General features: G+C 41.5%; 1 protein-coding gene across 1 annotated transcript in view; it reads left to right on the top strand.

Moving 5' to 3' along the window:
• The first annotated feature begins 2,406 nt into the window (after positions 1-2,406).
• The window catches only part of UPRT (uracil phosphoribosyltransferase homolog), a 46,488-nt gene continuing 21,787 nt past the window's right edge, over positions 2,407-27,107 (top strand). The window contains exons 1-4 of the mRNA XM_062184471.1: positions 2,407-2,942; positions 18,635-18,677; positions 22,055-22,124; positions 23,187-23,249. Of these exons, the coding sequence (XP_062040455.1) occupies positions 2,554-2,942; positions 18,635-18,677; positions 22,055-22,124; positions 23,187-23,249 (565 nt within the window). The 5' untranslated portion in view covers positions 2,407-2,553. The remainder of the gene's footprint in view (positions 2,943-18,634; positions 18,678-22,054; positions 22,125-23,186; positions 23,250-27,107) is intronic.

Here is a 27,107-nt window from a genome sequence, read left to right as displayed (position 1 = left end):
TGGTTTTCAAAGATCTATACTATCCATGACTTCCACAACAATGGAGAATTTTATGATCATCACTCATTTTTCTTTGTATCTGTTCTAGCATTTAGCAAACAGGGGAAATTGGTGAATAATGCTCAACCAGTACTTGTTAAATGAATTATTTCATGAAACTATAGCCCTGAATCTAGAAAACTGGATTTAGAGCCAAAGTACTAAGCTTCCAGTCTTAGCTCTGTTCCTTTTTGGATGTGTGACTTGGACAACTCACATTAGGAAAAGGAATTACACAAGTATTGTCTGTAAATGGGGAATGTATATGGAACTCTCCATAAATTATAAAACTCAAGATGTTATTACTATTAGTCATTAGTGAATTGTGCTTTAAGTGCCTTAAAAAATTAAACTGACAAGATAGGTAGGCCTGCTAATGCTTGAGGTTAATACAGGTAAGTGTATGCATCAGTGTTCCCTATGTGAGTGAAAACAGCAGACTGACAATTGTATCATTCTAATTCATATTCTGTGGCATTGAGAATGAGGCCACTGGCCTGATGAGACACAGGACAAAACTATAGTGGTTTTGGTCCCAGGATGTCTTACAATACCATTTTAAATTTATCACAGCATTTAAATTACTGTTAATGATACAATACTGCATTGCACTGTTTTCCCTTATTCAGTGGCAAATTAGCCATTCAATTGTTCCTGCCCACTTCAAGTTAGCAGATGCAGCTTTTAAACCCAGAGAGTCTTTGATTCTCATTGTGTGCGAGGTGAAAAGATGCACAGGCTTTCAAAAGTGAGTGGGATTACAATTCTAGGTTGCAATTCTTATCATCCAATCAAATGTAAGCTCTCTGCATTATAATTACTGCTAATAGCCTACTGAACTGGAGGGTCAGGCACAAAGCAGAGAAATAAAGAGAGAAAAATACCATTAATAACAAATCCAAAACAACAAACAAACAATGGGAAACAGAGCCAGGTCCAAGTCTCACCAAAGGCCTGGATATGCCTTTATTTTGTGATTCGTATTTTTCAGAATCTCTGCATGCGTGGTTATGTTCATGTGTGGAAGAAGGAAATTGAAGAATTGGCTTTTTGAGGCCGGCACTGTGGCATAAAGTTAAGCCTCCACCTGCAGTGCTGACATCCCATATGGGCACCAGTCCCAGCTGCTTCATTTCTGAACCAGCTTTCTGCTAATGTTCCTGCGAAAGCAGTGGAAGATGGCCCAAGTACTTAGATCCCCGCACCCATGTGGGAGACAGGGAGGAAGCGCCTGGCTCCTGGCTTCAGATTGGCCAGCCCTTGCCATTGCAGCCATTTGGGGAGTGAACCAGTGGATGGAAGATTTCTTTCTCTCTCCTCTCTATCTCTGGCTTTCATATAAACCTTAAAAAAAAAAAAAAAGAATCGGTTTTTTGGAACTAAAATAAAATTATAGAAATTGGTGAAATGTTTTGGGGGTCAGATAGTTAATGCATCTCATTTTATAGATGGGGAAAGGCAAGCCTAGAGAGGGAAAGGATTTGTCAAATGTTGCTCGACAATTTTTGGGCAGAATAAGCAGATTGCTGACTTTCAAGTGGTAGCTCACTGAAAAAGGAGTTTCAAAGAGTATTATTTTAAAAAAATCATCATTACTAGGTTACTTGTTAAAAATAAAGATTTTTGGGTCCCCTTTCAGATCTGCTGACTCTGAATCTCAAAGATGGGCAACAAGAACCTGCATTTTAACAAACTCTGCGGTTGTTCTGATATACATGATGTTTGAAAAGTACTGCCCTGGACACTCCTATCTCAGGCTTTAAACACACTCTTACACACACACACACACAACCTCTTTCCAAGTATTTAAAAGAAACAAAGTGAGAGCGGATCTGAAATGCTGCAGAATCCCCATGGTAACAGGTCTTTGTCAATTGTTGGACCCAACCAATAAAGAGAAAAGCTTTAGCGGTCAAGCCCACTTGGGAAGCTGCCAATCGTCGAACATGTGGATGAGGACCGGCTCCACAGCCTGCTAAGCATTTTCACTTCCTCCTCCGGTTACACAGACACGCTAAGTGAAGATGCGGTTCCGGAGGTTCTCTGCCAAAAGGCAAAGTCTTAAAACATGGGCTTTTTGTGTGTAATCATTTGTCACCGTCCACTGCCAGCTTCTCCTAGCTCTACCAATCTCCCAAATTTCTGAACGCAGAAACCCTAGGGGTTCCGGGAAGACCTAGCAGCCGAGAACCCCTGGCCTCGCCGCCGCGTCGGCTTGGTTACGTGGAGGAATCCACGCAGCAGGGGTGACGCAAAGGGTTAACAGGCAGCGCTCCGTAGAGTGGCAGGGAGAGGAGCCAATAGGACGCCTAGGCAGGCCTACGTCTGGTGTGGGTGGGCTTGGGATAAAACGTGTGAAAAGAAACCGAAGGCGGCCTAGGGCTGAGAGGGCAGGTGGGGTTAGAGGTTCGGAGGAGGGGAGTGCTACGGGAAGAGCTCGGGACCCTCGGCCCCTTCTCTTGTTCTTTTCTCCTTAGGGTTCGGTAGCAGCGGGGACAGCCCGGGGCCCCGTGTATGGCCACGGAGTTACAGTGTCCAGACCCCCTTCCTTGTCAAAACCAGCAAGTAACCGCTGCCTCAACCCCAAACCCCGAGCCGCTGCGACCTGACGACCCAACCTCGGACCATGCCGGCGGAAACAGTGCCGCCGTGGCCAAGCTGACTCTCCTCAAGGGGGACGTTCAGCCTAGTGTGCCCGCCGAGGGGGACCCTCAGGCCTGCGGCGGCGGCGCCACCCTCAACTCTGAGAGTAGCAGTGGCACCAGTGACGGTGGTAACTCGGACGCAGTCGTCAGCGACTCCCTCCTGGGGGACTGTGAACTCTCTTGGCAGATCGGGCCGCAGCTTAAGCTGCTGCCTATGAATGATCAGATTCGGGAGCTGCAGACCATCATCCGCGACAAGTAAGCCCAGATTGGAGGGGGGAAAGGGGGGTGGAGGGTCTTGCAGAAGGTGGGCGGAGACTGGAAGTAGAAGGGCTAAGCGGGTAGTGTTCCGGCCCCCGGGCAAGCTGATCTTTGGAGATTGGGGCAGGGCCTTTTTTTGGGGGGGTGTGTATGGGTGGTGTCATGTGACACAAGCCTCCAACCCTCTCGTTCCTAGTCCCCGTGTTTAATTTTGCTTTGTAGAGGTAGCCTCGGGCTGGGCCTCTTTGTCTCTGAGCAATGAATTCTCAGCCATTCTAGGCAGGTAAACGCCCTGGTGTAATCTGCCCAGTACCTGCCCACGTGGTAAATCTACAGCCCAGGAATGGTTATTACCCGAACTTAAGCTGTACCACCAATCACCTCAGGCTTACAAATTGAAATAAAGCAATTTCAAGGCAGTTCTGTCCTGCTCTACTGGCCTTCTGACCCTTTAATGTTTTCTACTGAAAATATATAATTTTTATCTAGGATCTTGGAGTTCAGGGTTACCTGGTCACGTGAAAGCTTATCATCCAACTCTTAGCAATATCGTTTTACTGTAAACTTAAAGGGCCTTTGGCCCTTTGTAATCCTACAAACCAATGTAGCCAGAACTTCTTGTTAAAATGCTATTTTGAAATTTCTCTAAATCTCAGGTGGGCATGTGGCATACCACCACTGGACTGGGGATATCCCCATCCCATAGGGGAGTGCCTGGGTTCTAGTTCTTGCTGTGCCACAGATTCAGCTTCCTGCTGAATGCACACCCTGGGAGGCAGAAGGTGATGGCTCAAGTGCTTGGGTACCTGCCACCCTGTGGGAGACTTGGATGGAGTTCCTGGCTCCTGGCCTGATCCTGCGCTGGCTGTTGGTAGAGTTTGGGGGAGTGAACCAGCTGGATGGAGAATCTCTCAGTCTCTGGATCTCCATTTTTCTCTGTTGTTTTGCTTTCTCTGTTGCTTTTCATTAAAAATAAAGTAATGAGAACTTAGAAAAAATTTAAGTAAAAGAATTTTTTTTCTTTTCTTTCTTTCTTTCTTTCTTTCTTTATTTTTATTTGACAGGTAAAGTTATTGACAGTGAGAGAGAGAGACAGAGAGAAAGATCTTCCTTCCATTGGCTCACCCCTCAAATGGCCGCTACAGCCGGCGCTGCATTGATCCGAAGCCAGGAGCCAGGTGCTTCTTCCTGGTCTCCCATGTGGGTGCAGGGCCCAAGCACCTGGGCCATCCTCCACTGCCCTCCCGGGCCACAGCAGAGAGCTGGACTGGAAGAGGAGCAACTGGGACTAGAACCTGGCGCCCATATGGGATGCCAGCGCCGCAGGCGGAGGATTAGCTAAGTGAGCCACGGCACTGGCCTAAGTAGAAGAAATTTCTAATTTCTGTATTGTAGTTGGGTTTTCTCAAGGAAAATGTGTACCATGATGAACTGTAGTTGGTTTCTTTATTGACAGCACTTTGAGAAGCTGAATAAATTCAGGTTGCTAAAACACCCCGTTTTCAGTGTTGGGCCATGCCTTGATCTTTTAAAAATGGCTACTGAATGACAGGGTGCCACTCCCTGAATCAGACTCCAATAACTTTTTCTTCATACTGTTTTAATAGACCCCTAATTTGTTTCCCTGCCTGCGCTTTTTCTCTCTTCCACATACCCACACATTACCGTACAATCAGTCTTCTTAAATATACAGCTTTGATTTAGTAACTGCCATACTCAGCAGCCTTCTTTGGTTTCTTTGAGTCTACCAAATAAAGTCCAGGAATCATTGGCTTGATATTAAGGCCTCTCTTATGGTTCCTAGGATCTATTCTGAATCATCCCTGCTTCTATTCCCATTTAGAATTCCCTATATCCTCATTATGTCTGTTCAGATCCCGTCTATTCTTCACAGTCAAACCCAACTTTGAATGTATACCTCTACCAAGAAAGTTTCCTTTATTTTAATTTTTAAAGAGTTATTTATCTATTTGAAAGGCAGAGTGACAGAGAGGGAGAGATCCTCCATTTTCTGGTTCACTTCCCAGATGCCTACAATGTCCAGGGCTGGGCTGGGCTGAAGTCAGAAGCCAGGAACTCCATTCAGGTCTCCCACATGGGTGGCAGGAATCCAAGCACTTGGGCCATCCATCATCTGCTGCCTCTCAGCCACATTAGCTGGAAGCTGGATTGGAAGTGGTGGCAGGACTTGATCCTAGGAACTCTAATCTGGGATACAGAAATCCCAAGTGGTAGGTTAACCTGCTGTGCCATAATGCCTGCCCCAAGAAGGTTTTCTTTCAATATTTTTCCTGGGTGATTTTCCTGGCCTTTTTTTTTTTAAAAGATTGATTTATTTATTTGAAAGACAGAGTTACAGACAGAGAAAGGGAGAGATAGAGAGAGAGAGAGAGAGAGAGAGAGAGAGAGAGAGAGAGAGAGAGAGAGAATATCTTCCATCTGCTACTTTACTTCCCAAATAGCCAGGGCTGGGCCAGACCAAAGCCAGGAGCTTGGAATTCCATCCAAGTGCCTCACTTGGGGTGGTAGGGGCCCAAGCACTTGGGGTATCTTCTGCAGCATCCCAGGGAGCTGCCTGGGAAGTGGAGCAGCTGAGACTCAAACCAGCACTCCTGTAGGATGCTGGCATCCCAGGTGGCAAAATAACTCCCTTCCCTGGCCTTTTTAATGGAAGATTACCTTCTCTTCTGTTAGGTTATTTTTTAGAAAGCTGCTGGGTTTTTTGTTTGTTTTTAAAATTTATGAGAGAGAGAGAGAGAGAGAGAGAGAGCGAGAGAGCTCTTATCCCCCGGCCTACCACCCCAAAGCCTATAGCCAGGAGTTAGGAACTAAATCTAGGTCTCCCACTTGGATGGCGGGAACTCAACTGCTTTAGTCATCACCATTGCCTCCTAGGGTCCACACTAGAAGGAGCTGGAGCCAGGCACTCCATGTGGGATATAGTTGTCCTGGCATCTTAACTGCCAGGCCAAATATCCACTCCCATATTCCAATTTTTTTAAACTTTTATTTATTTGAGAGGTGGAGAGACAAAATTATATGTGTGTGTGTGGAGAGAGAGAGAGAGAGAGAGAGAGAGAGAGCACTTCCATCTGCTGTTCCACTCCCCAAATGCCTGCAATGGACCCTCACTGAGGTCAAAGCCAGGAGCTGGAACCTGAGGCAGGAACCCAATCCAGGTCTCCCACATGGGTAGCAGGAACCTGAACCTGAACTTGAGCTATCACTGCTGCCTTCCAAGTTCTACATTAGTAGGAAGTTCAAGTCAGGAGGAGAGCTCAACCCAGGCATTGACAGTGGATGCAGGAGTCATAACCAGTGTCTTAACCACTAGACCAAATGTCTACCTCTATTTTGTATATTATTTATATATTGATCTTATGTTGACTATTGGATTTGAAGTTCCCTAAGGACAGAAATCTTTTACATTTTTGAATTCCAACCATACCCTATAAATAGTAGATGCTTAGGGACTGGCGTTGCAATGCAGCAGGTTAAACTGCCACTTGGGATGCCCACATCCCATTATCAGCATGCTGATTTCAGTATTGGTTGCAGTCCTGGCTGCTCTGCTTCTGATCCAGCTTCTTGCTAATGTATCTTGGGAAGCAGCAGATTTTGGCTCAAATACTTGGGCCTATCACCAATGTGGGAGAACTAGATGGAGTTCTGGGTTCCTGGCTTTGACCTAGCCCAGCTGTTATGGACATTTGGGGAGTGAACCAATGGATGGAAGCTCTCTCTGTGTCTCTCTTTCTTTGTCACTTTGCCTTTCAAATAAATATTTAAAAAATAGATTCTCAATTACTGAAGGTTTTTACTAATTCCTAATATTTATAAAACTATACTATTTAAATGTTTTAAATTAGTCAGTATTACAAACTACTATGATCATGTGCTCTAAAAGATGAAGCAGTTATCTTAACAAATAGGAAGCATAACATTGATAGTTATGGAGGTAGTTGAAATAAAACATGAAATAAAGAAAATATGATATTTTTATTTCTGTGGGATAGGAGTTACTAATCTTGGGTCTTGGGCCCATGTATATATACGTGTTTTTCAGGGCTTTAGCAATCCCTTAGATATTATCTGGGAAATTTTATTTATATGTGCATTTTTAATGGTTTTTAAAAATTACATCTTTATGGAAGTACAATTCACATACTATACAATTTAAGCATCTAAAATATATGATTCAGTGGTTTTAAAAATGTTCATAGCTGTGTAACCATAATCACAATCAACTTTAGAATATTTTCATGACCCCACCAAGAAACCCTTACCCATTAGCAGTTCCTTTCAACCTATCCAAAGCCCTAGACAATCACTGCTTTCTGTCTTTATGTAAAGATCATAGATTATGTAGTCTTTTGTGACTAGTTTCATTTAGTATAATGTTTTCAAGGTTCATCCTTGTTATATTAGTATATCATTCCTTTTTATGCCTGAATAATATTCCATAGTATGGGTATGCTGCAGTTTGTTTATCCATTCATCAGGTGATGGACATTTGAACAGTTTCAACTCTTTGGCTATTATGACTAATTATAAATAATGCTGCTATGTACATTTGTTTATATGCCTTTTAAAACTTTTTTATTTGAGAGGAAAAGAGAGGTTCAGACAAGAGTTCCTGTCCTATAGTTACTGCCCAAAAGCCTGAAACAGCAAGAGTTGAGCCAGGCTGGAACTGGTTACTCAGTCTAAGTCTTTCAAATGGGTGGCAGGGATCCAACTACTTGAGTCATCACCTACTGCCTTCCAGGATACACATTATCTGGAAGTTGAAATGGGCAGTGGAGCCTGAGACTCGAACCCAGGCACGCTGATAAGAGATATGGGCATTCCAACTGGTTGGCTTAATCACTAGGCCAAATGCCTGCCTCTGTGGCTTTTATTTTCTTTTTAAAAAAGATTTATCTATTCAAAAGGCAGAGTTATATATATATATATATATATATATATATATATATATATATATATCTTCCACCAGCTGGTTCACCCTCCCCCCCCCGCCCCGCCCCAAATGGCCTCAGTAGCTGGAGCTGGGCTGATCTGAAGCCAGGAGCCAGGAGCTTCCTCCAGGTCCTCCACGAGGGTGCAGGGGCCCAAACACTTGGACCATCCTCTGCTGTCTTCCCAGGTGTACCAGCAGGGAGCTGGATCATAATTGGAGCAGCTTGGACTCAAACTAGCTCCGATATGGGATGTTAGCACCTCAGGCAGTGGCCCCACTCACTACACCACAGCGCTAGCCCCCTTGTGCCTTTTCTTAATGGGATAGGGACCCTTAGCTTTCATTAAATTTCTCAAAAGATCATGATAACATAAACCATTACTGTAGAACTTGGAGAGAGCATGGTGTTAGACATTCACATATGACAAAATCAATTCATACCTGATTAAACTTCATTACGAAGAAAAGTGTGAGTTATATCATAAAACTGGATGTAAGAGGAATCTTTTTTTCCTCTCGAGTTTGGAAGGAGACAGCAGGATCCAGAGGAGTGATCTTAGGCAAGATGTTTAGCATCCCTCTGCTTCAATTTTATCATTTGTAAAATGAAGATGTTAGTAATAGCTCATAGAATTCTTGGGTGGTTAAAACAAGATATTGTCCCTAAACATATGTTGTACACTACAAAGAGCTGTGCACATTTAAGGTATTTCAAGCCTTCATGTTTGGATTTGTGTATGCTTCTTGAGACAACAAAAGTATTTTTAACTGAAAATATGAAGGTATCCCAAAAAGTTCATGGAAAATGGAGTTAAATTTATTTTGATGAAAAAATTTTGAAACCTATGTATAGTGTTTTTATAGTATGCACTTCCACGAACTTTTGAAGACCCCCTCATAGAACTCACATTCTCATTTTGAAAATCAATGCTGAGAGATACTAGGTATTTTTTAATACTGCTTTGATATAAAATGGAAAGACTTACTACAATTTTGATAATGAATCAATGCTTATTTAGGTTGGGGACAGTGGTTTTAGTTTTGTTTTTGTTAACTGAATCTGTTAACAGAGATTTTATTTTCTGTTCCTTTATCTTTAAAAAAGTGTCACGCCCTCACTGGAACAAAATCTGTTTCTGCCCCTCTAGGGGGCTGGTATAGGATGCCAGCGGCAAAAGGAGCATGTTTACAAAGGTCTAGTTGTAGAAAGTGCCATTGCTAAAAAGCCTGTGAGAGCATTTCAGGCATGGAAAGCCAAGACACTGTAGCAAAGAATGACCTACATGAAGGATCTCTGTGAGTGAGATCCTGGTGGAAAGAAGGGGCCATCAAAGAAGTAGGTACCTCTCTCTGAAGGGAGGAGAGAACTAACACTGTGTTTAGGGCCCTGTCTAAATACTGACGGAGTTTGTGGACTCAAAAGGCTTCCATAGCCTTGGCAGCTCATGACAAGAGCCTTGGGTGCTCACTGACATCATACATAAGAGTGTCAATTGTTAAATCAACAACAGGAGTCACTGTGCACTTGCTCCCCATGTAGGACCTCTGTCCTTAGTGTGTTGAACTATGAGAATTAATGGTCAAACTAGTCTTCAAACAGTACTTTATACTTTGTGTGTCTATGTGGGTGCAAACTGTTGAAATCTTTACTTAGTGTAGAGTTGATCTTCTGTATATAAAGATAATTAAAATGAATCTTAATGAAGAATGGGATGGGAGAGGGAGAAGGAGGTGGGACGGAAGTGGGGGTGGGAGGGCGGTTATGGGGAGAAGAACTACTATATTCCTAAAGCTGTACCTATGAAATGTATGTTTATTAAATAAAAGCTTTCTAAAGAAATAAAGAAGAAAGTGCCATCACTTATCATTACCTGAGCTCTTTGGGGTTTGTGCTCCTGTTTATTTCATGTGCTAGTGTATATGTGCACCTTGGAGCTGTCTGATGTTAGAAGCTATTGGAGTACCTTTTTTATTGTTCTTGATTCTTAGCCTTTGTCTTGTGAAGGAATTGCTTTATGAATTCACTTAGGCATAGGCAAGTGGGGATTGAGCCAGCAGGACTTCATGTTGTTGTGTATATAAGAGGATACTTCAGAATACTCATGGAAAAATTGAATTAAAGGTATGTTTATTTTGGTGTGAAAACATCTTGAAATCTATGAATCTATGTATAGTTTTTTCATAATATACATTTTCCATATATTTTGAAAGAAAATTTTTTGCACCAAAATAAACTCATACCTTTAATCCCATTTCCCACAAACTTTGAAGTACTTATCTATATAAAGAAAGCAAAACCAAGAACACTGTACTGATTTAAAATGTTTTTTTAGTGCTCAATATTTGAAACATAATATATTGGTTGTATTATTGAATTTCAAGGAAATGATTTTCTCTCTCTTTGAGAATGCAGTAATGTAAACACCGAATGAGCAAGTAATTTACCCAGCCATACATACGTGGGTCACTGGAGAACTTGGAAAAAGAAATGACTCCTTCATTTCCTTGTTGTTCTGTTATTGTTTTTGCAGTGGATTAAAACCGCACATCCTTCCTTTCCTGCCTCCTTCATCTACTAAACCTAGCAAAATCTGAGTGCAATGTACTTTTGCCTTGAACATGGTTCATGACCTCATGTTCAAGGCAATGCAGTGTATTTAAAAGATCAGCCTCTCTGCCCAGTTTTTTGTTTTCTTTTGTCTCCTGAAACATTAAAACTGTTGAATGTTTCCTATATACTTGTCCTAGGAGGGGCTTTGACCCTTTGAGCGATTGTGGAAGTATTTCAGTTCATGAAATACCCTATAAAGAAGGGGCACATGCAACCTCGTGACTTTTTTTTTTTTAATTTAGCCACCTGGAGACAATTCACTTCAGGCTGGATAAACATACTGTGCAATCCTAATGTGAGCAATCTGATAGGATTGGAGTCATCTAAATGATGTAATATTCTTAACCAAAGCTGTGCCTCAGAATTGCTCGTGAAGTCCTTTCTGTTTTTTCTTTCTTTCTTCCTTCCTTTCTTTTTTTTTTTTTTTAAATACAAGTTCCCGACTTGCCTATTTTGGGGTTGTTTGCAGTGTCTTGGTTGCAACCTAACCATCTGCAGCTTTACAGTCACCACAGGAGACTGTGTTGTGCTCAGGTTGCGCCCCAGCCCCTGGGACAATGTCCAGTCTCCCATTCATGGTGATTTACTTGGCTTTGGACTTGGGGTAAGAGTAAGCCAGGGATTCCATACAGTAAACAGTAAACAGAACTTGCCTATAGAGCCTGGCCTGACACCAGCCTGAGACTGGAAGAATCTGAGAACTTTGCCCTTCAGCTTGTACAAAACCCAAATACCCACCACAGAAAAAAAAATAACTGTCACCTACTCGTTGTTTAAAACATGTATGTATTTTTGGTTTTTATGTTTTTCCTATGTGAATTTTCTAATTAGCTTTTAGGGCAGGAGGGAGTAAGCCACATCTTTAAGCTGTACAGATTCCTGTTAGAAAATTTACTGGGCGGCCGGCACCGTGGCTCACTTTGCTAATCTTCCACCTGCGGCGCCGGCACCCCAGGTTCTAGTCCCAGTTGGGGCGCTGGGTACTAGTCCCGGTTGCTCCTCTTCCAGTCCAGCTCTCTGCTGTGGCCCGGGAGGGCAGCGGAGGATGGCCCAAGTGCTTGGGTCCCTGCAACCGCATGGGAGACCGGGAGGAGGTTCCTGGCTTCGGATCGGCGCAGCGCCGGCCATAGCGGTCATTAGGGGAGTGAACCAATGGAAGGAAGACCTTTCTCTCTTTCTCTCTCTCACTGTCTATAACTCTCTCTGTCTGTCTGTCTCTCTCTTTCTCTCACTGTCTAACTCTGCCTGGCAAAAAATAATAAAAAAAATTACTGGTCATATCCTAGTAATGCCTCACAAACTGGATTGGATTCCATGAAGGGAGAAAGAGAGGGTCTGCCTTGGCACAGGGAATGGTGCATAGGGGCATGAATGTAGCAATCTTAATATTAAGATAAAATGAGTTTCCCTTGTTTTTCTACCTGAATTTGAATGTTTACATTGAACTCTGCTTTGAGTTGCAAGTGAATCATTAATGACACTCTGTTTTATGAGCTTATTAAGAAGGTGCTAAAGAGCTGTGGCCTTGATGACTTGCACCTGGCAGGTAGTAAAAGCTAATTGTTTAACTTTTCACTTTGGGTTAGCTTTATTCCAAGTACTTCCTAGGGAATTTGTTTTTGTGAAGGTGAAGGAAGGAGGAGAAAAATCATTTATAAATTATCTGCACACCGTGAGAAACCTTGGGGCTATCCTTTATTTATTTTTCATATTTGTTAATTTGAAAAGCAGAATCATGGCAGGGAGGAGATAGAGATCTTCTATCCATTGGTTCACTTCCCAAATAGCCACAACAGCTGGGGCTGGGCCAGGCCAAGGCCAGGAGCCTAGAACTCCAAGTGGGTGGCTGGAGCCCAAGTACTTGGGCCATCATCCGCTTCTTTCCCAGGCACATTAGAAGGGAGCTGGATCATGACTAGATCCAGGACTTGAGCTGGCACTCTGATATGGGATGCCAGCATCACAAGTGATGGCTTAACTTGCTGCACTGCAACACCAGCCCCTTTATTTATTTTTTTAAATATTTATTTGTTTGAGAGGCAGAGAGACAGACACAGACAGAGAAAAAGAGCTCCCGCTGCTGGTTTACTCTCTAAATGCCTACAGTGGCCCCATGCCAGGCCAGGACTGAAGCCAAGAGACCAGAACTCAGTCCAGGTCTCTCATGTGGGTGGCAAGAACCTAATTACTTGAGCCATCACAGCTGTCTCCCAGGGTTTGCATTAGCAGGAAGCTGGAGTCAGTAGCTGGAGCTGGGTATCGAGCCAGGTACTCTAATAGGGAACACTGTTGTACTGATGAATGTCTTAACTGCTAGGCCAAATACCTACCCTGATTCTTTAATGATCATATAAAACAAAGTAGTTATGGAAGTAGAGTTTCTGTTTTCAGACCTTTCACTAAACGTTAACTGTAAATGAAATATTCTTTTAGTTTAAACCTTTCAGAAAAACTTTTATGTTCATTTCCCTTTAACCTGTGGGTTAAAAAACAAAAAGAAGCAGACAAAAACACTTTAGAGATGAATTTGAATCCATTTAATTCTTCTTCCTCAACTTAGGTTGTCAGATTGAAAGCAGAATGCCCAGTTAAATTTGAATTCAGATAAACAATCAATTTCTAAAATACATATTTAATTAGGCATCCTATAGTTTTATTTGCTAAATCTGGCAGTCTATGCCTGACTCCAACTTCCCCTGCTCCAAATGCTGCAAACAAGCCTTGCATATAATCTTCCTGGAGAAAAAAATGATATATTTAAGCTTTTGAAATGACTTCTAATTTAGTGCTACTAGGATTTGATTTAAATTAAATTGTTTTAAATTATGAGTCAGAAAATTTTTGCTTTAATCGTTTTTGGAAAGAATGTGTTCTTCCCTGTGATAACCTGCATACATACTCTTTACAAACTATGTTATAAGAAAAGCTTCTCCCTCTTCAGAAAGGAGCATTTTAATATCTTATTTGCCTTCCCGGCTCCTTGTTTCATGTTTTCATTGCTTGCATTGTATATACATGCCAATTTGATTCACGGGGGGAGAAATATAAAGTACATCTAAAAATTGGCTACCTTTTAAGTAAATATTCCCTTATTAGAGCAAAATATAAATAATGGCTCTACTTAGGGAGTTAGAAGCAGAGAGCTTCAGGCTGGGGAGAACCTTGAAATTCTTCACCACTCTAAGTCTCACTGTTCTCAAGCTAAAGTGGTGGTGACAATAGTAGAATCTACCTCTTAAGGTTTTGTGAGGGTTAGATGACATAATGCACCAAAGTGCTTAATGCTCGGCACCAAGAAAACTTTTAGTCAATGGTGCTTGTGAGAAAGAAGGGAGAAAGTACGTATAGCATTAGGTATCCACTGTAACTTCTGGGCCTTTTTAGAACAACTTTATTAGTAAGTCGTCATGAATTTGGGATACATACACATACACATGTAGTTATACATACAAGGGTACCTCAGACATTCATTGAAAATAGAAAGTAAGAAGAGGTGGAGAGGATCCCCACTTGAAGCTTCAATTTTTTAATGTTAGGAAAAATTCTCTCTCATATTTCTGTATCTTGTGAATGATAAACGAATACCTGTTAGCCTTTGAAAGAAAGGTCGGTGACACTCTTAAGCAGCTTCACCTTGCTTTGAGGTTTGCTATGAGGAACACATGTTTTTAAATATACACAATGACTATAGCCTGTCTGGAAATTTTAAAGTGCTTTCTAATAGTCTCACTTAGCAAATATGAAAGTCAGGTCACTAAGTCCACATTAAGGTGAGGCTTTGGCTTCCAGTATGAATCTCATTCTTTTGTTGTTTTATTGTGAAGATCATTTTGTAAAATGGCTGCCTTTGGCTTTCCTCTTGTTGCTACAGGTGTGTGACATATTCATGTTGGATGGGGGAAGGGTATCCAGAGAAGTGTATTCTCAGATTCGGTTAGATCTGCATTATTAAACCCGTTTGGTGTTTGTAGAATTTAAAAGGTGCTTGGCTTAACGTTAATTAGATTTTCATGCTTTAGACTATGAGTGCCTGGATATTACTGTTTGTTTGAATGGTTAATATTTAATTATTTAGATATATTTTAGAATATTCCAGGGATGTGTGTTTTTGTTTTGAAATAATTTTGCCTTAGAATTCATTTAAGAGCATTATCAGATAGAAGATGATGTGTCTTTCATAGGTTTGTTTCCAGTAGGAGAGTTTCTTTTTATCTGGTGTTGAGACAAAAGTGAATAGAATTGTGATTTAAAGTGAAGTGTGTGGAGTGAATAAAACCTAGGGCTTGGTTTACATCAAAACATTATTATTAACAAATAATTTAGCCCAGTGTTGGGCCTAAAGTAGGAGTTTAGAGAATACGGGCAGCTCAATTGATCTGGCAAGTAATCATCTGCTTTATGAACCTCTAGTCTTAATGACATTAAGGATTTCAATGTGCTATTGAAAGCCACTGGGGGTTTTAAAAAATGTAATCAACTTACTGTATTCTAGCTTTACTTTAATTTCTAGATTGATTTAAGGTAAACAGTATAGGTCTGAAGTCTGTCTAAAGCAACAGGAGGTAGGTTAGTAATTACTGTTCATAGTGGAGTGACTTGGAACAGTAGATGCTTTAATTGGAGGTCAAATAGCTGTCAAGAAATGACAGTGTATGTTCAGTTCTCATAGTATCCTTTTTAAGAATGTAGAGAAGGTGCTTATTAAAAGTTACTGGCTGAGGCTGATTTTTTTTTTTTTTGGAGAGGATGTTGAAGGTGTTAAAATATCTGATTCCAAAGTAAAAAAACAGATTTGTCAGTTCTGATTGCTTCACCTAAGTTAACTTTTCTGGGTAATAAATTGATGTGTAACTGTTCGGAAAACAAAACAAAACATTTCAGAAGTGTTCCCAAGACGTACCACAGATATTTCCTTTAGATAAACCCAAGACTGTTCTTCCCTATTGAAAAACTGGGTTCTGGCTGCCTAAGCTAGTTTTTATAGATCTAGCAAGCAAAGCAGTAGGCTTCAGTATTTTTAATAGTTCACTGCTTTTGACTTCTTTAACAAGCATGTTGTGAAGATTAATTATAGAAATAAAAGGTGCTGGTGTAATACCATAGTCTCATTTGAAAACCACAGTACATGCTATAGAGCCTTTTTTAAAAGATTTATTTATTTTAAAGTCAGTTACATAGAGACAGAAGGAGAGGCAGAGAGAGAGAGAGGTCTTCCATCCACTGGTTCACTCTCCAATTGGCCACAAGGGCCAGAACTATGCCAATCTGAAGCCAGGAGCCAGGAACTTCTTCTGTGTCTCCAACATGGGTGCAGGGGCCCAAGGGCTTGGGCCATCTTCTACTGCTTTCCCAGGCCATAGCAGAGAGCTGGATCAGAAGTGGAGCAGCCGGGACTTGAACCAGTGCCCATATGGGATGTCGGCACTGCAGGCGGCAGCTTTACCCACTATACCACAGCACCAGCCCCGCGATAGACTTTTAAATGGGCTCTATGTGCGTATATAAGGCTACATCAATATATCTATAGAAAAATGGAGTTAAGAAGATATATTTATTTTTGTGCAAAATTTTTTTGAGATCCATGCATAGTTTTCTTTTTCCATAGTATGGAACTTTTGGAAGACCTCTCATAGGGGTGTTGTGGGTAGTTTTCTGAGTTCCTGGAATATTTATACATAAAGAATACAGACCCATAATCTTCTGTTGCTCAAATATCATCCATCTTTTAGAGTTAATGTCTGTGATATGTTAGAGCTGTGATTACTCTAAGAAACCTAATGCCATTTGTGTCATTGTACCATTTGTGTCATTGCTTTTCTATGTCAGAGAAAGTGAATGCAGCTTGAAAAAAAGAGTGGTGATTAGTGGTATACTAATATAGTATGTGCTTGCATATGGCATTTTGATGTTATGTTGGGGAATATTTTTGGTATGCTTTGGATAGGCAGATGGGGATTTTTAAGTACATAAACTGTAAATCAGTCCTTTCAGTCAGATCACTTAACTTAATCAGAGAAGGAAGAAACAATGCTAGATTTTTACATACAGAATAAAATCAGCCCTTTTTAAAAGTTCACTTCAATTATATGCAAGACCCAATTTTCAAAACAAGTTTATTTATTTGAAAGGCAGAGCAACAGAGAGACATCTGCTGGTTCACTTCCCAAATGCCCACAATAACTGCCGCTGGGCCAGACTGAAGCCAGGATCCTGCAACTCCATCCAGATCTCCCGTGTGGGTGGTAGGGATTCAAGTACTTGAGGCATTGTCTGCTGCCTCCCAGTATGCACATTAGAAAGAAGCTGAAGGGGCTAGTGCTGTGGCATAGTGGGTAAAGCTGCTGCCTGCCGTGCCACTTCTGATCCAGCTCTCTGCTGTGGCCTGGGAAAGCAGTAGAAGATGGCCCAAGCCCTTGGGCCTCTGCACCGGTGTGGGAAGGCCCGGAGGAAGCTCCTGGCTCCTGGCTTCGGATCGACACAGTTCTGGCCCTTGTGGCCAATTGGGGAGTGAACCAGTGGATGGGAGACCGCTCTGTTTTTTTTTCTCTGCCTTTCAAATAAATAAATAAATAAATAATAAATCTTTGTTTTTATTTATTTATTTATTTTTGACAGGCAGAGTTAGACAGAGAGAGAGAGAGATAGAAAGGTCTTCCTTTTCCCTTGGTTCATCCCCCAAATGGCTGCTATGGCCCGCGCTGTGCCGATCCAAAGCCAGGAGCCAGGTGCTTCCTCCTGGTCTTCCATGCAGGTGCAGGGCCCAAGCACTTGGGCCATCCTCCACTGCCTTCTCGGGCCACAGCAGAGAGCTGGCCTGGAAGAGGAGCAACCGGGACAGAATCCAGAGCCCCAACCGGGACTAGAACCGGGGGTGCTGGCGCTGCAGGCGGAGGATTAGCCTAGTGAGCCGTGGCGCTGGCCAATCTTTTATTTAAAAAAAAAAAAAAAAGGAAGCTGAAACAGAAGCAGATAGCTGGTTCTGGATCCCAGACACTCCTTTATGGGATGTGAGAGTCCCAAGCGGTGGCTTAAACCTGTTGATCCAGAATGCCTGCCCCAATCAACAGTCTTTTAGCATTACTTTTTGGCTGCTTAACAGCTCGTGGGTGGCTGCAACCCTAAATTATTGCTTGGGCACCTAAGAGATATGAAAGGATTAACCAGAGGGAAATATACAGGAAAAGTACAGAAAGAACTTAAGGAATGAAGAACTTGTTTGAAAAACAAATAGGCAAAAGGAACAAGTTATCAATAATTTGACAAGGAGATCTTGGAAATTAAATTATACATTAAAAATAGGAAAAGTAGAGGACTTATTGTACCATTATAATTTCAAAAAGAATTAGAGAAAAAGTATGGGTTACTTTTCTGGGATATATGGAGGGGGAGGATGGAGAGAACCTGAACTTTTTTTTTTTTTAATCCTAGAGATTTATTTTAAAAATTAATTAATTAATTATATTTATTTGAAAGGTGGAGAAAGACAGGCAGACAGGCAGACAGACATAACAGATCTCCCATCTGTTCCCATGACAGCTGGATCTGGGTCAGACCAAAGCCAAGAGCCAGGAACTCAGTCCAATCTCCCATGTTAGTTGCAGGAATCCCATCACCTGCTGCCTCCCAAGGTGCATATCAGCAGGAAGCTTGAATCAAGAGTGAAGCTGGGACTTGAACCCGGACACTCCAATATGGGATGCAGGTTTCCAAGCAGTATCTTTAACTGCTAGGTCACACACCCACCCGGAGAACCTGATTTTCTTACTGCAAAGATTCCTCTCACCTTGAACTGTGAGCTTGCTGGCATCTTCCAGGGGGAATTTGTTCATTTTCCTAGTTGAATTGTGTATACTCAGGTACCTCAGTGCTGGACTGCATGCTCTTCTCAATTCCTATCTCTAATATTGATATGAAATAAGCATTTCCGATAATATTGGTCAGTTTATCCCACTTAAATGCTTATATTCTGGTAAAAAAAATCTTGCCTCAATAATAGTCTGTACATATATGCATTTAAGTTTTTAGTATGTAATAGGTCTTAATATCAGTGTTACTATATGCAGTAATATTTTATCTTACAGCTTTATTTTAGACTAAAATTTGTACTATTTCTTTTAGGACAGCCAGTAGAGGGGACTTCATGTTTTCTGCGGATCGTTTGGTAGGTGGAGGCTTTCCATTTTCATTTTGTTGTTGCACCTAGTGATATAATCATGGTAGACCAAGAGGGCATTTTGGGGGTGAGAGAGGTTGTACTAAATTGCCATTATGTTGCTAGGCTTCTGAAGTTGTTCTTTCTACTGTTGTGTTAAAGCTCTGCCTCAATCCTTTTCACCTCAAAGCCTTGCACATGAACTCATTCCCTTTAGTTCTGAGGTCCCACGATCTTGCAAATTGATCTTGGTAATCTGGCACTTAGAAACTCTTAAATGCCTCATCTTACATCAGTGAAGTGAAGTGAAGTACATTAGAAGAATATTAAAGGTGTAATGCACAAAAACATGTTTTTTGTAGTTTACATTGAGGGAGGTGGTATTTTGGCTCCTCTTTACTATCCTCATATGTGAAATGCTAAGCTAGACTGTCTACACTTTCTTCAGAGACTTCCAATTAAGGATTGACCAAACCCAATCTGTTTGGCTAGTGTGATCTGAGAGGATCTCAGGCTAAATTGGGTTGTCTTCAGGGTTAGCACTGCGTTTCTTGTCTTTTTATCTAAGTGTACTCAGTGCTTGGAATGAGGTTGACACATTTCTCTTCTGGGGTTATTATTAGTCTTCATTCATTCAGGAAACATACACTGAACTCCTGAGAGTCAGCCACTGTGCTAGGCTCTGCTGGGCGGGAGGAGATAGAACAGTGAGGAATATAGACATGGGCCCTAACCTCGTGGAGTTGTCAATATGAATACTGTTGTCAGTATTGAGTTTTGAAAAGAAAGAATTGTGCCTTATTAACCTAACAGAATCAGATAGTAGAAGGTAGATTATTTTTTAAAAGATTCTATTTATTTATTGGAGAGATTGAGTTACAGAGAGAGGGAGAGACAGAGAGAAAGGTCTTCCATCCACTGGTTCACTCCCTAAATGGCCACAACAGCAGGTGCTGGGACGATCCAAAGACAGGAGACAGGAGCTTCTTCTGGGTCTCCCACATGGGTGCAGGGGCCCAAGAACTTAGGCCATCTTGTACTGCTTTCCCAGGCACATTAGCAGGGATCTGGATTGGAAGAGGAGCAGCCAGGACATGAACAGACTCCCATATGGGATGCCAGCACCACTGGCATAGGCTACTGTGCCATAGTGCTGGCCCCAGAAGGTAGACTATTAAAGAGAATGTGAGGGGAAAAAACATGAAACTTTTCATTTAGATTTTCCCTGGGAAATTTATTCCAAAAGGATGTAGAAAACTCCTGTTCTGTTTTTCGCTTTAAATATTCTTAGTTCAGAGAACAATTCTATTTAAAATTATTTGAGCTTTTAGGGGGCAGTGATGGCACCAAGATAAATGTGGTTGACATTTTTGGGGATATAGTTAGGTCATCTTGTGTTTTATGCTTTTATCAAACCAAAATAACAGGTTGGAGGAGGAACGAACTTTTGTCTTAATGGCTTGCTGCAGAGAGAACAGGGGTCTCGGTGTTCTCTCATAGAAAATGTTCTTCCTTTCTTTTGCTTTCTTGTGCTTTTTATTTCTACAGAAAATAGGCATTAAATCCCTGGTTATTGCAAAATGCTTCCCTGAAAGGGCAAGCATTATATGAAGGGTCTTCAAAAAGTTCATGGAAAATGCATATTATGAAAGAAATTTTTGCATGTTTCAAAAATTTTTGAGCCAAAATAAATATCTTTTAATCCTATTTTCCACAAATCTTTTTGAAGTCCCTTGTATCTTAGCCAAATGAAGTATTAAGAATCTAGAGCATAATTCACCTGACAGCATGGTGATTTGGACTTCTCTATTTTCTGCAGTTGGCTTTGAAGCTCCTGATGTGGACTGGGGGAGGGTGTGTTGTGGTTGTGGGAGAAACTGGAACTGTTTAGGTTTCTATTGCTGAGGATTTCTAGCACAAGGCTGCCATCATAGTGGACAGGAATTCTATCCTAAGTTTGTCAGCATTGGCTTCTCTGGCCCTCAGATTTTTTTTTTAATATTTTAGTCACTGTTCTGGTTCTATACTCTCCTGTGAGAATTAGACACACTAATTTCTGTGCCAGAGTTGCAGGTGATGGGTCAGGCAGGAGGTAGGGCTCTTTAGAGGAGTGTTACTTGGAGGAGGAGTTTCAGGCTATTTAAAGAAGATTCCTCTTCTGTCCTTGTAATTTGTTCATAAAAGCATAAATCTCCATGGAAAGCAGTGGCCGGAGGTGAGTGTGCACTTGCACGCAGTATTCATGCGGTTCCCGGGTCCTCTCTCTGATACTGCGGGCTGACGAAGTACTGGCCTATTTAGAATTGATCCTTTTAATGGCAGCAGGGTGTTGTGTTGTGATAACAAAGCATGGGACCTGGTGCTTCTCCCTGCTGTTCCTGATTCTCCATCAGCAATGTAATATTGATTGGAGAAAATGTGTATTGCAGACTCTGGTTGCTCCTTGTGGGAATACCGTATCTGGTTTTTGGAGGCTGTTCCTGGCAGTTCTTTTAAAAATTTATTTATTTAAGGGGAAAGAGAGAAAGAATGCGCGGGCTCCCATTCCCTGGTTCACTCCCTGAATTTCTGCAGCAGCAAGGGCTAGGTCAGGCTAGAGCTAGGAGCTGGGAGCTCAGTCAGGGTCTCCCACGAGGTTGCAAAGAACTAACGACTTAAGCCTTCATTGCTGCCTTCCAGGATTAGCAGGAAGCTAGAATCCAGTGCCAGAGCCAGGAATCAAACCCATACACTCCAGTGTACAAACATCTTAACTAGTGTCTTAACCCATTAGGCTAAACACCCACTGCTGTTCCTGGTTAGTTCTTAGTGATTCTTTCCTGTCTCACACATTGTGATTATTATGTCCCTTTTATTTAGCTAAGAAGCACCTTGAATCCTCCTCCCAAGTTCACTAAGTTGGTTTAGTGAACTCATTTATTTCTTCACAAGAAGTTTCAGGCTTTATTTGCATCATCATGGGCCTTTGTTACAAAGAATATGACTTACCAATTTCAAAGGTAATGAACAAGGCAGAAAAATTCCCAGTAAGCACTATTTCTAGATAATCAGAAGTATATTACTACCAAGGGGGCTTGCCATGAATCTTGCTTTTTGCTGGAGTTTCACATCTGTAATAGTCTGGACTGATTGAGAATCAGAAGGCATAGGGAAGCCTTTTGGTGGCAATCATGTGCCTGAGGCAGGATACTAGCAACAAGCAGTCTGACATTTGGATCTGTCCCTGCATCAAACGCATGGTATGGGCCCCCTTCCTACCTCCAAAGCTAAACCCTTGCCTAGTGTGCTACTGACTCTCTCCCTGACTTCCCATTCAGCTCCTGAGGTTAACAGCCAGCAGGAGAGTCTCAGCAGATTCTCAACTTATTCTTCCTTTGACTCTCTAGATCAGACTTGTTGTGGAAGAGGGACTGAATCAGCTGCCATATAAAGAGTGCACAGTGACCACTCCAACAGGTAACCAGGGTCGTTACTCAAAATTTTCCTCATAAAAACTCTGAGCTAGGATTGGGGGAGAAAGGAAGAAAAGCAGTCTGAATAAAATCAATATGTACAATGAGGAGTCTAGGCAGAGCTGTTCTTTTAAACATCTTTTAAAAACTCTGAGACACTTAGTAAAGAAATCTGTAGAGGTGACTTTTTGTTAATGGCTTGCTTGTCAATTCAAGTTAAAGGTTAATAAATAGTCTTCAGTATGCAGGTGTTACCTCTGATGACGGCCCATTGGGACCAGAGTTAAGAATTGCTGGCAGCTTATCTTCACTTCAGTGGAGAAGCTGCTGGTGTTAACAAATGGGCAAGGCTGGTTTGGCATTGAAACTCCAGGTTAAAAAAAAAAGAATGAATAGCAAAAAAGAAAAATGAGAACTGGAGAAGGTGCTTTGTTCCCCTCTTTAATAGAAAGTAGCTGAGGATCCCTGTTTCAGGGATTTGAAATTCTGATTTTGTTCTTTAGTAAGTAATGGAAAACTGTCCTTTTTAAAGGATTGACCTTATGAAAATTGGGAGCTGAGTTTGTTGCATCTTAATTGACACAAATTCAGGATGAGACTGAGGGTTGAGCGTGGTTTGATAACTATTTCAGCCTCTTTCTTCTGCTTTTAAGGCAGAATGGAGGATCATGAAAAGGGATGGAATGAGGAGGCTTTCTGCTGTGACTCACGGTGGGGTCTTAGTTTGAATTGATGGGGTCTATAGCATTCTCAGAGTGCAGTGATTCTCCTTTGAATTCAATTTGAGGAATGTGTGTGTGAACATTTTGCTATAATAAGTCCTATTCCCATTCAATGAGGTCTGCCTCTCCCAATTATCCCAATGGGCTCTTTATGAAGAATTAAAAAACAACTACAAAAAATCATGACTCAAATCATTGCTTACTCAGACAATCTAAGTTGTTATACAGTGTGTCTGGACAAGGGTTGCTTTGTCCCCATCTACTTTAAACCCATAGGAACTTTATAAAACAAATAGGTTGCTCCAATGATGAAAGATGAATTCTTTGGTTTTATTTCCCAACAGGGTACAAGTATGAAGGAGTGAAATTTGAGAAGGGAAATTGTGGGGTCAGCATAATGAGAAGCGGTAGGTTTGCATGTGTGTGATTTTTGCCTCTTTGCATGCATAGAAATGGTTGCTGTTTTCCAGGAGAGAGGCAGCCTTGTCTGTCATGATTGCTGCCTGCTCAGATTAAATTTCCCGGCCCATGTTGTCTGTCCTGATGGTTCTTCACATTCATGGCCTGTGTGCTGCTAAGTTGGGTTAATTTTAACTGCAGAGCATCTTCCCTGGTAGCCTGTCCCCATGGGCAAGAAATCTTTCAAAGAGATTCAAGGGAGAGTGAGAGGGTAGGAGGATGAAATGATGCTGTCTTGGGGAGAACAGGGCAGTTTGATGACTGAGGGAGTATGACAGAAATTCAGGCCTACAGAACTTCGAATACCTGACTGGAGAAAATATTTGTTCTGTTTTTGTTTAATTTCTATTGTAGGGAAGAGTTCTCTGCCAGGAGCTGGACTAAATGGCTTATTCAATATTTTTAATTTTATATTTGATGAATATGTGATCATGTAGGCAAAAGCACTTATCTGTCATTAACTCTTAAGTATTTTCATCTGCCGATCTTATAAATGTTGTATTTGTGTTTGAGCCCAACTAATTAGCCTTCTAAGCCAACCTTTGTGCTGCAAAATCACAGGTCTGTGATTAGAACCTATGCCACGTACATGGGAATGATTACTTCCATTCAGCAGACTTAATTTTTTTTTGTACAAGATGCACTCTTTTTTTTTTTTTTTTTTTTTTTTTGCTCAAAGGGTGGCAGCCCCACTCACTTGCACTAGAAACAGATGGATTTTTTTTTAAACATCAGTGTTCACTTTTCTCCTCTGGCTATGAAGTTCTTTCTGTTTGTGAACAATTGAATATGTCAAGTAAAATACCCCCAAACTCCCTTTTTTAAAAGTAGAAGGTAACTGTTAAACAATATTGAATTCTTAGGATATTGCTCAAATATTAAAAATTGGTGATGCTAATCAACCTTAAATTTTTTGATTTACACATAATATTTTAAAAGAAAATGTATATAAACATAGTAGAATACTATCCATCATAAAAAGCATGAAATCTTGCCACTTGCAACAACATTGATAGACCCAGAGGACATTGTGTTAAATGTGTTAAATGAAGTAAGTCAGGCACAGAAAGACAAATACCACATGATCTTACTCATAAGTGGAATCTAAAAAAGTTAATCTCATAGTAGAAGCTGAGAACAGAACAGTGTTTACCAGAGACCGGGGAAAGTACGGGGAGGGGGAAAGGGAAAAGCTTGGTCAGTGCGAACAATGTTAGGTAAGAGGGATACCTCCCAAGTTCTGGTGTTCTACAGCATAGTAGGATGAATATAGTTAACAATAGCACAATATATATGTGTGTGTGTATATATATATATATATATATACACACACACATATATATACACACACATACATATATATCAAAAAGTTTAGAAGATGCAATTTGGAATTATTTACCATAAAGAAATGATAAAAGTTTAAGGTGATGGATATGCTAATTTCCCTGAGTTTATCTGCTTTGTTATTATGTGTTCCAGTTTTTCTGTAGCACAGCAAGGTGCGTATAGTTAAAAATAATGTGTATGGCCGGCACTGCGGCTCACTTGGCTAATCCTCTGCCTGCGGCGCTGGCACCCCGGGTTCTAGTCCTGGTTGGGGCTCCGGATTCTGTCCCTGTTGCTCCTCTTCCAGTCCAGCTCTCTGCTGTGACCCAGGAAGGCAGTGGAGGATGGCCCAAGTGCTTGGGCCCTGCACCCACATGGGAGACCAGGAGGAAGCACCTGGCTCCTGGCTTTGGATCGGCGCAGCGCCGGCTGTAGTGGCCATTTTGGGGGTGAACCAACGGAAGGAAGACCCTTCTCTCTGTCTCTCTCTCTCACTAACTCTGCCTGTCAAAATAAATAAATAAAAAAATGTGTTATATATCTCAAAACAGTTAATGTCTTTACCATAAAGAAACTATGAGATGTAAGGTGATGGGTATGCTAATTATGCTGAATTGATCATTCCCCAATATTCCTGAATCAAAACATCACATCAAACATCCTCACTAAGCATGTATTCATATATATATTATGTCACAATGTACTTTTTTTAAAAAAGATTTTATTTCATTTGAGATACAGTATTACAGACAGAGAGAAGGAGAGGCAGAGAGAGAGAGAGAGGTCTTTCATCCATTGGTTCACTCCCCAGATGGCCGCAATTGGCTTGTGCTGCGCCGATCTGAAGCCAGGAGCCAGGAGCTTCCCCCGGATCTCCCACATGGGTGCAGGGGCCCAAGAACTTGTGCCGTCTTCTATTGCTTTCCCAGACAGTAGCAGAGAGCTGGATCAGGAGAGGGGCAACTGGGACTAGAACCTGTGCCCATATGGGATGCTGGCACCACAGACAGAGGCTTTAGCCCATTGTGCCACAGCACTGGCCCCCTGCAGTGTACTTTTAAGGCACAGTCTCTTCTGTTCAGTACAGCTTCTTACCTAAAGGTATCAACATGGTTCTTGCACCCTAGGTGCCTGTACCTCAGGTGTCTTGAGGTAATGCCCAGATAGAGTTATAGCCACTTGTTGATTTTCATGTACACTAGAAATAAACTTTTTTGTTTACACTAATGATATAAGGTTTTCTCTTTTTACAAAAGATTTATTTATTTGAAAGGCACAAAGACAGAGAGGGAAGGGCGCGACACTAATCTTCCATCTGCTGTTTCATTCCACAAATGGCAACAGCAGCCAGGATTGGACCAGGCTGAAGAAGCCAGGAGCCAGGAACTCCATCTGGGTCTTCCACTTGGGCAGGGGCCCAAGCAATGGGTCCATCCTCCAGCTGCCTTCCAAGGTCCATCAGCAGGGAGCTGGACCAGAAACGGAGAAACTCCGACTTGAACTGGCACTCCAGTGGAGGCTAGTGTCACAAGTGGCAGCTTAACTCACTTTGCCACAATACCGGTCCCGCCTCTTAAATTTAAATAAAAACAATTAATTTAAGAAAAATGTTAAGTAAATAGCAGTACTGGTAGAATTCTGAGATGTCCTTTTTAAAATCTTGAAGATGATATGAAAATGAGGGTGAATACTTCTTTAAAGGAATTCAGACTCAAAAACAGCTCTGTGTTCAGAAACCAAGGAGGTGGCAGTGGTTGTGGTTCTCAGAAGGGGAATCATATTCTGCTTCTTCACGGTTTGCAGCAGAACCTTGCCAGTGAAGTCATTGCTTAGCTAAGTGATATCCCCTGATGCCACCTTGATCTAAAAGAAAGTCTTTGGTTTATAGCCCCTGTTCTTCCTTGAGTCTTTTTAAACATTTTTTCCTGATAAAAATGATAAATTTAAGTGGTTTAATAGCTTCTTTAAAATAATTGGAGTAAAAATGTTGCTAATTTTGAAAAAGCTCAACAAAATACTGTCTTTCCTGTTTAATCATGGAAGCAAGATAGCTCTCAAACTTATAAGCCAGCATTAAAGCTAGCTGATCCTGGTTTCATTGACCAACCTTTACCCTTGTGCTATTGACCTTCACTAAGAATAAAGTATAAGCAGATCAGAAGTAAAAGCTATTCTGTTCAGAAAAATTGCTTCCTTCTTGACAGGGCCTTTTTGTATTAAATTTAATAACTCTTACAGATCCTGCTTTGGCCTGTTCTTGGGTTTTCACTCTGGCTCCTCCAATGCTTTCTTTTGTTGTTTTTAAAGATTTATTTATTTATTTATTTGGAAGTCAGAGTCATAGAGAGAGAAGGAGAGGCAGATAGAGAGAGAGAGAGAGAGAGAGAGAGAGAGAGGTCTTCCATCTGCTGGTTCACTCCTCAACTGGCTGCAACGACCAGAGCTGTGCCGATCCAAAGCCAGGAGCCAGGAGCCAGGAG

The sequence above is a fragment of the Lepus europaeus genome, chromosome X (assembly GCF_033115175.1).
Source record: "Lepus europaeus isolate LE1 chromosome X, mLepTim1.pri, whole genome shotgun sequence".
Taxonomy (NCBI): domain Eukaryota; kingdom Metazoa; phylum Chordata; class Mammalia; order Lagomorpha; family Leporidae; genus Lepus; species Lepus europaeus.
Note: the sequence above shows the minus strand (reverse complement) of the source record. Positions and strands in the feature narration are given on the sequence as shown.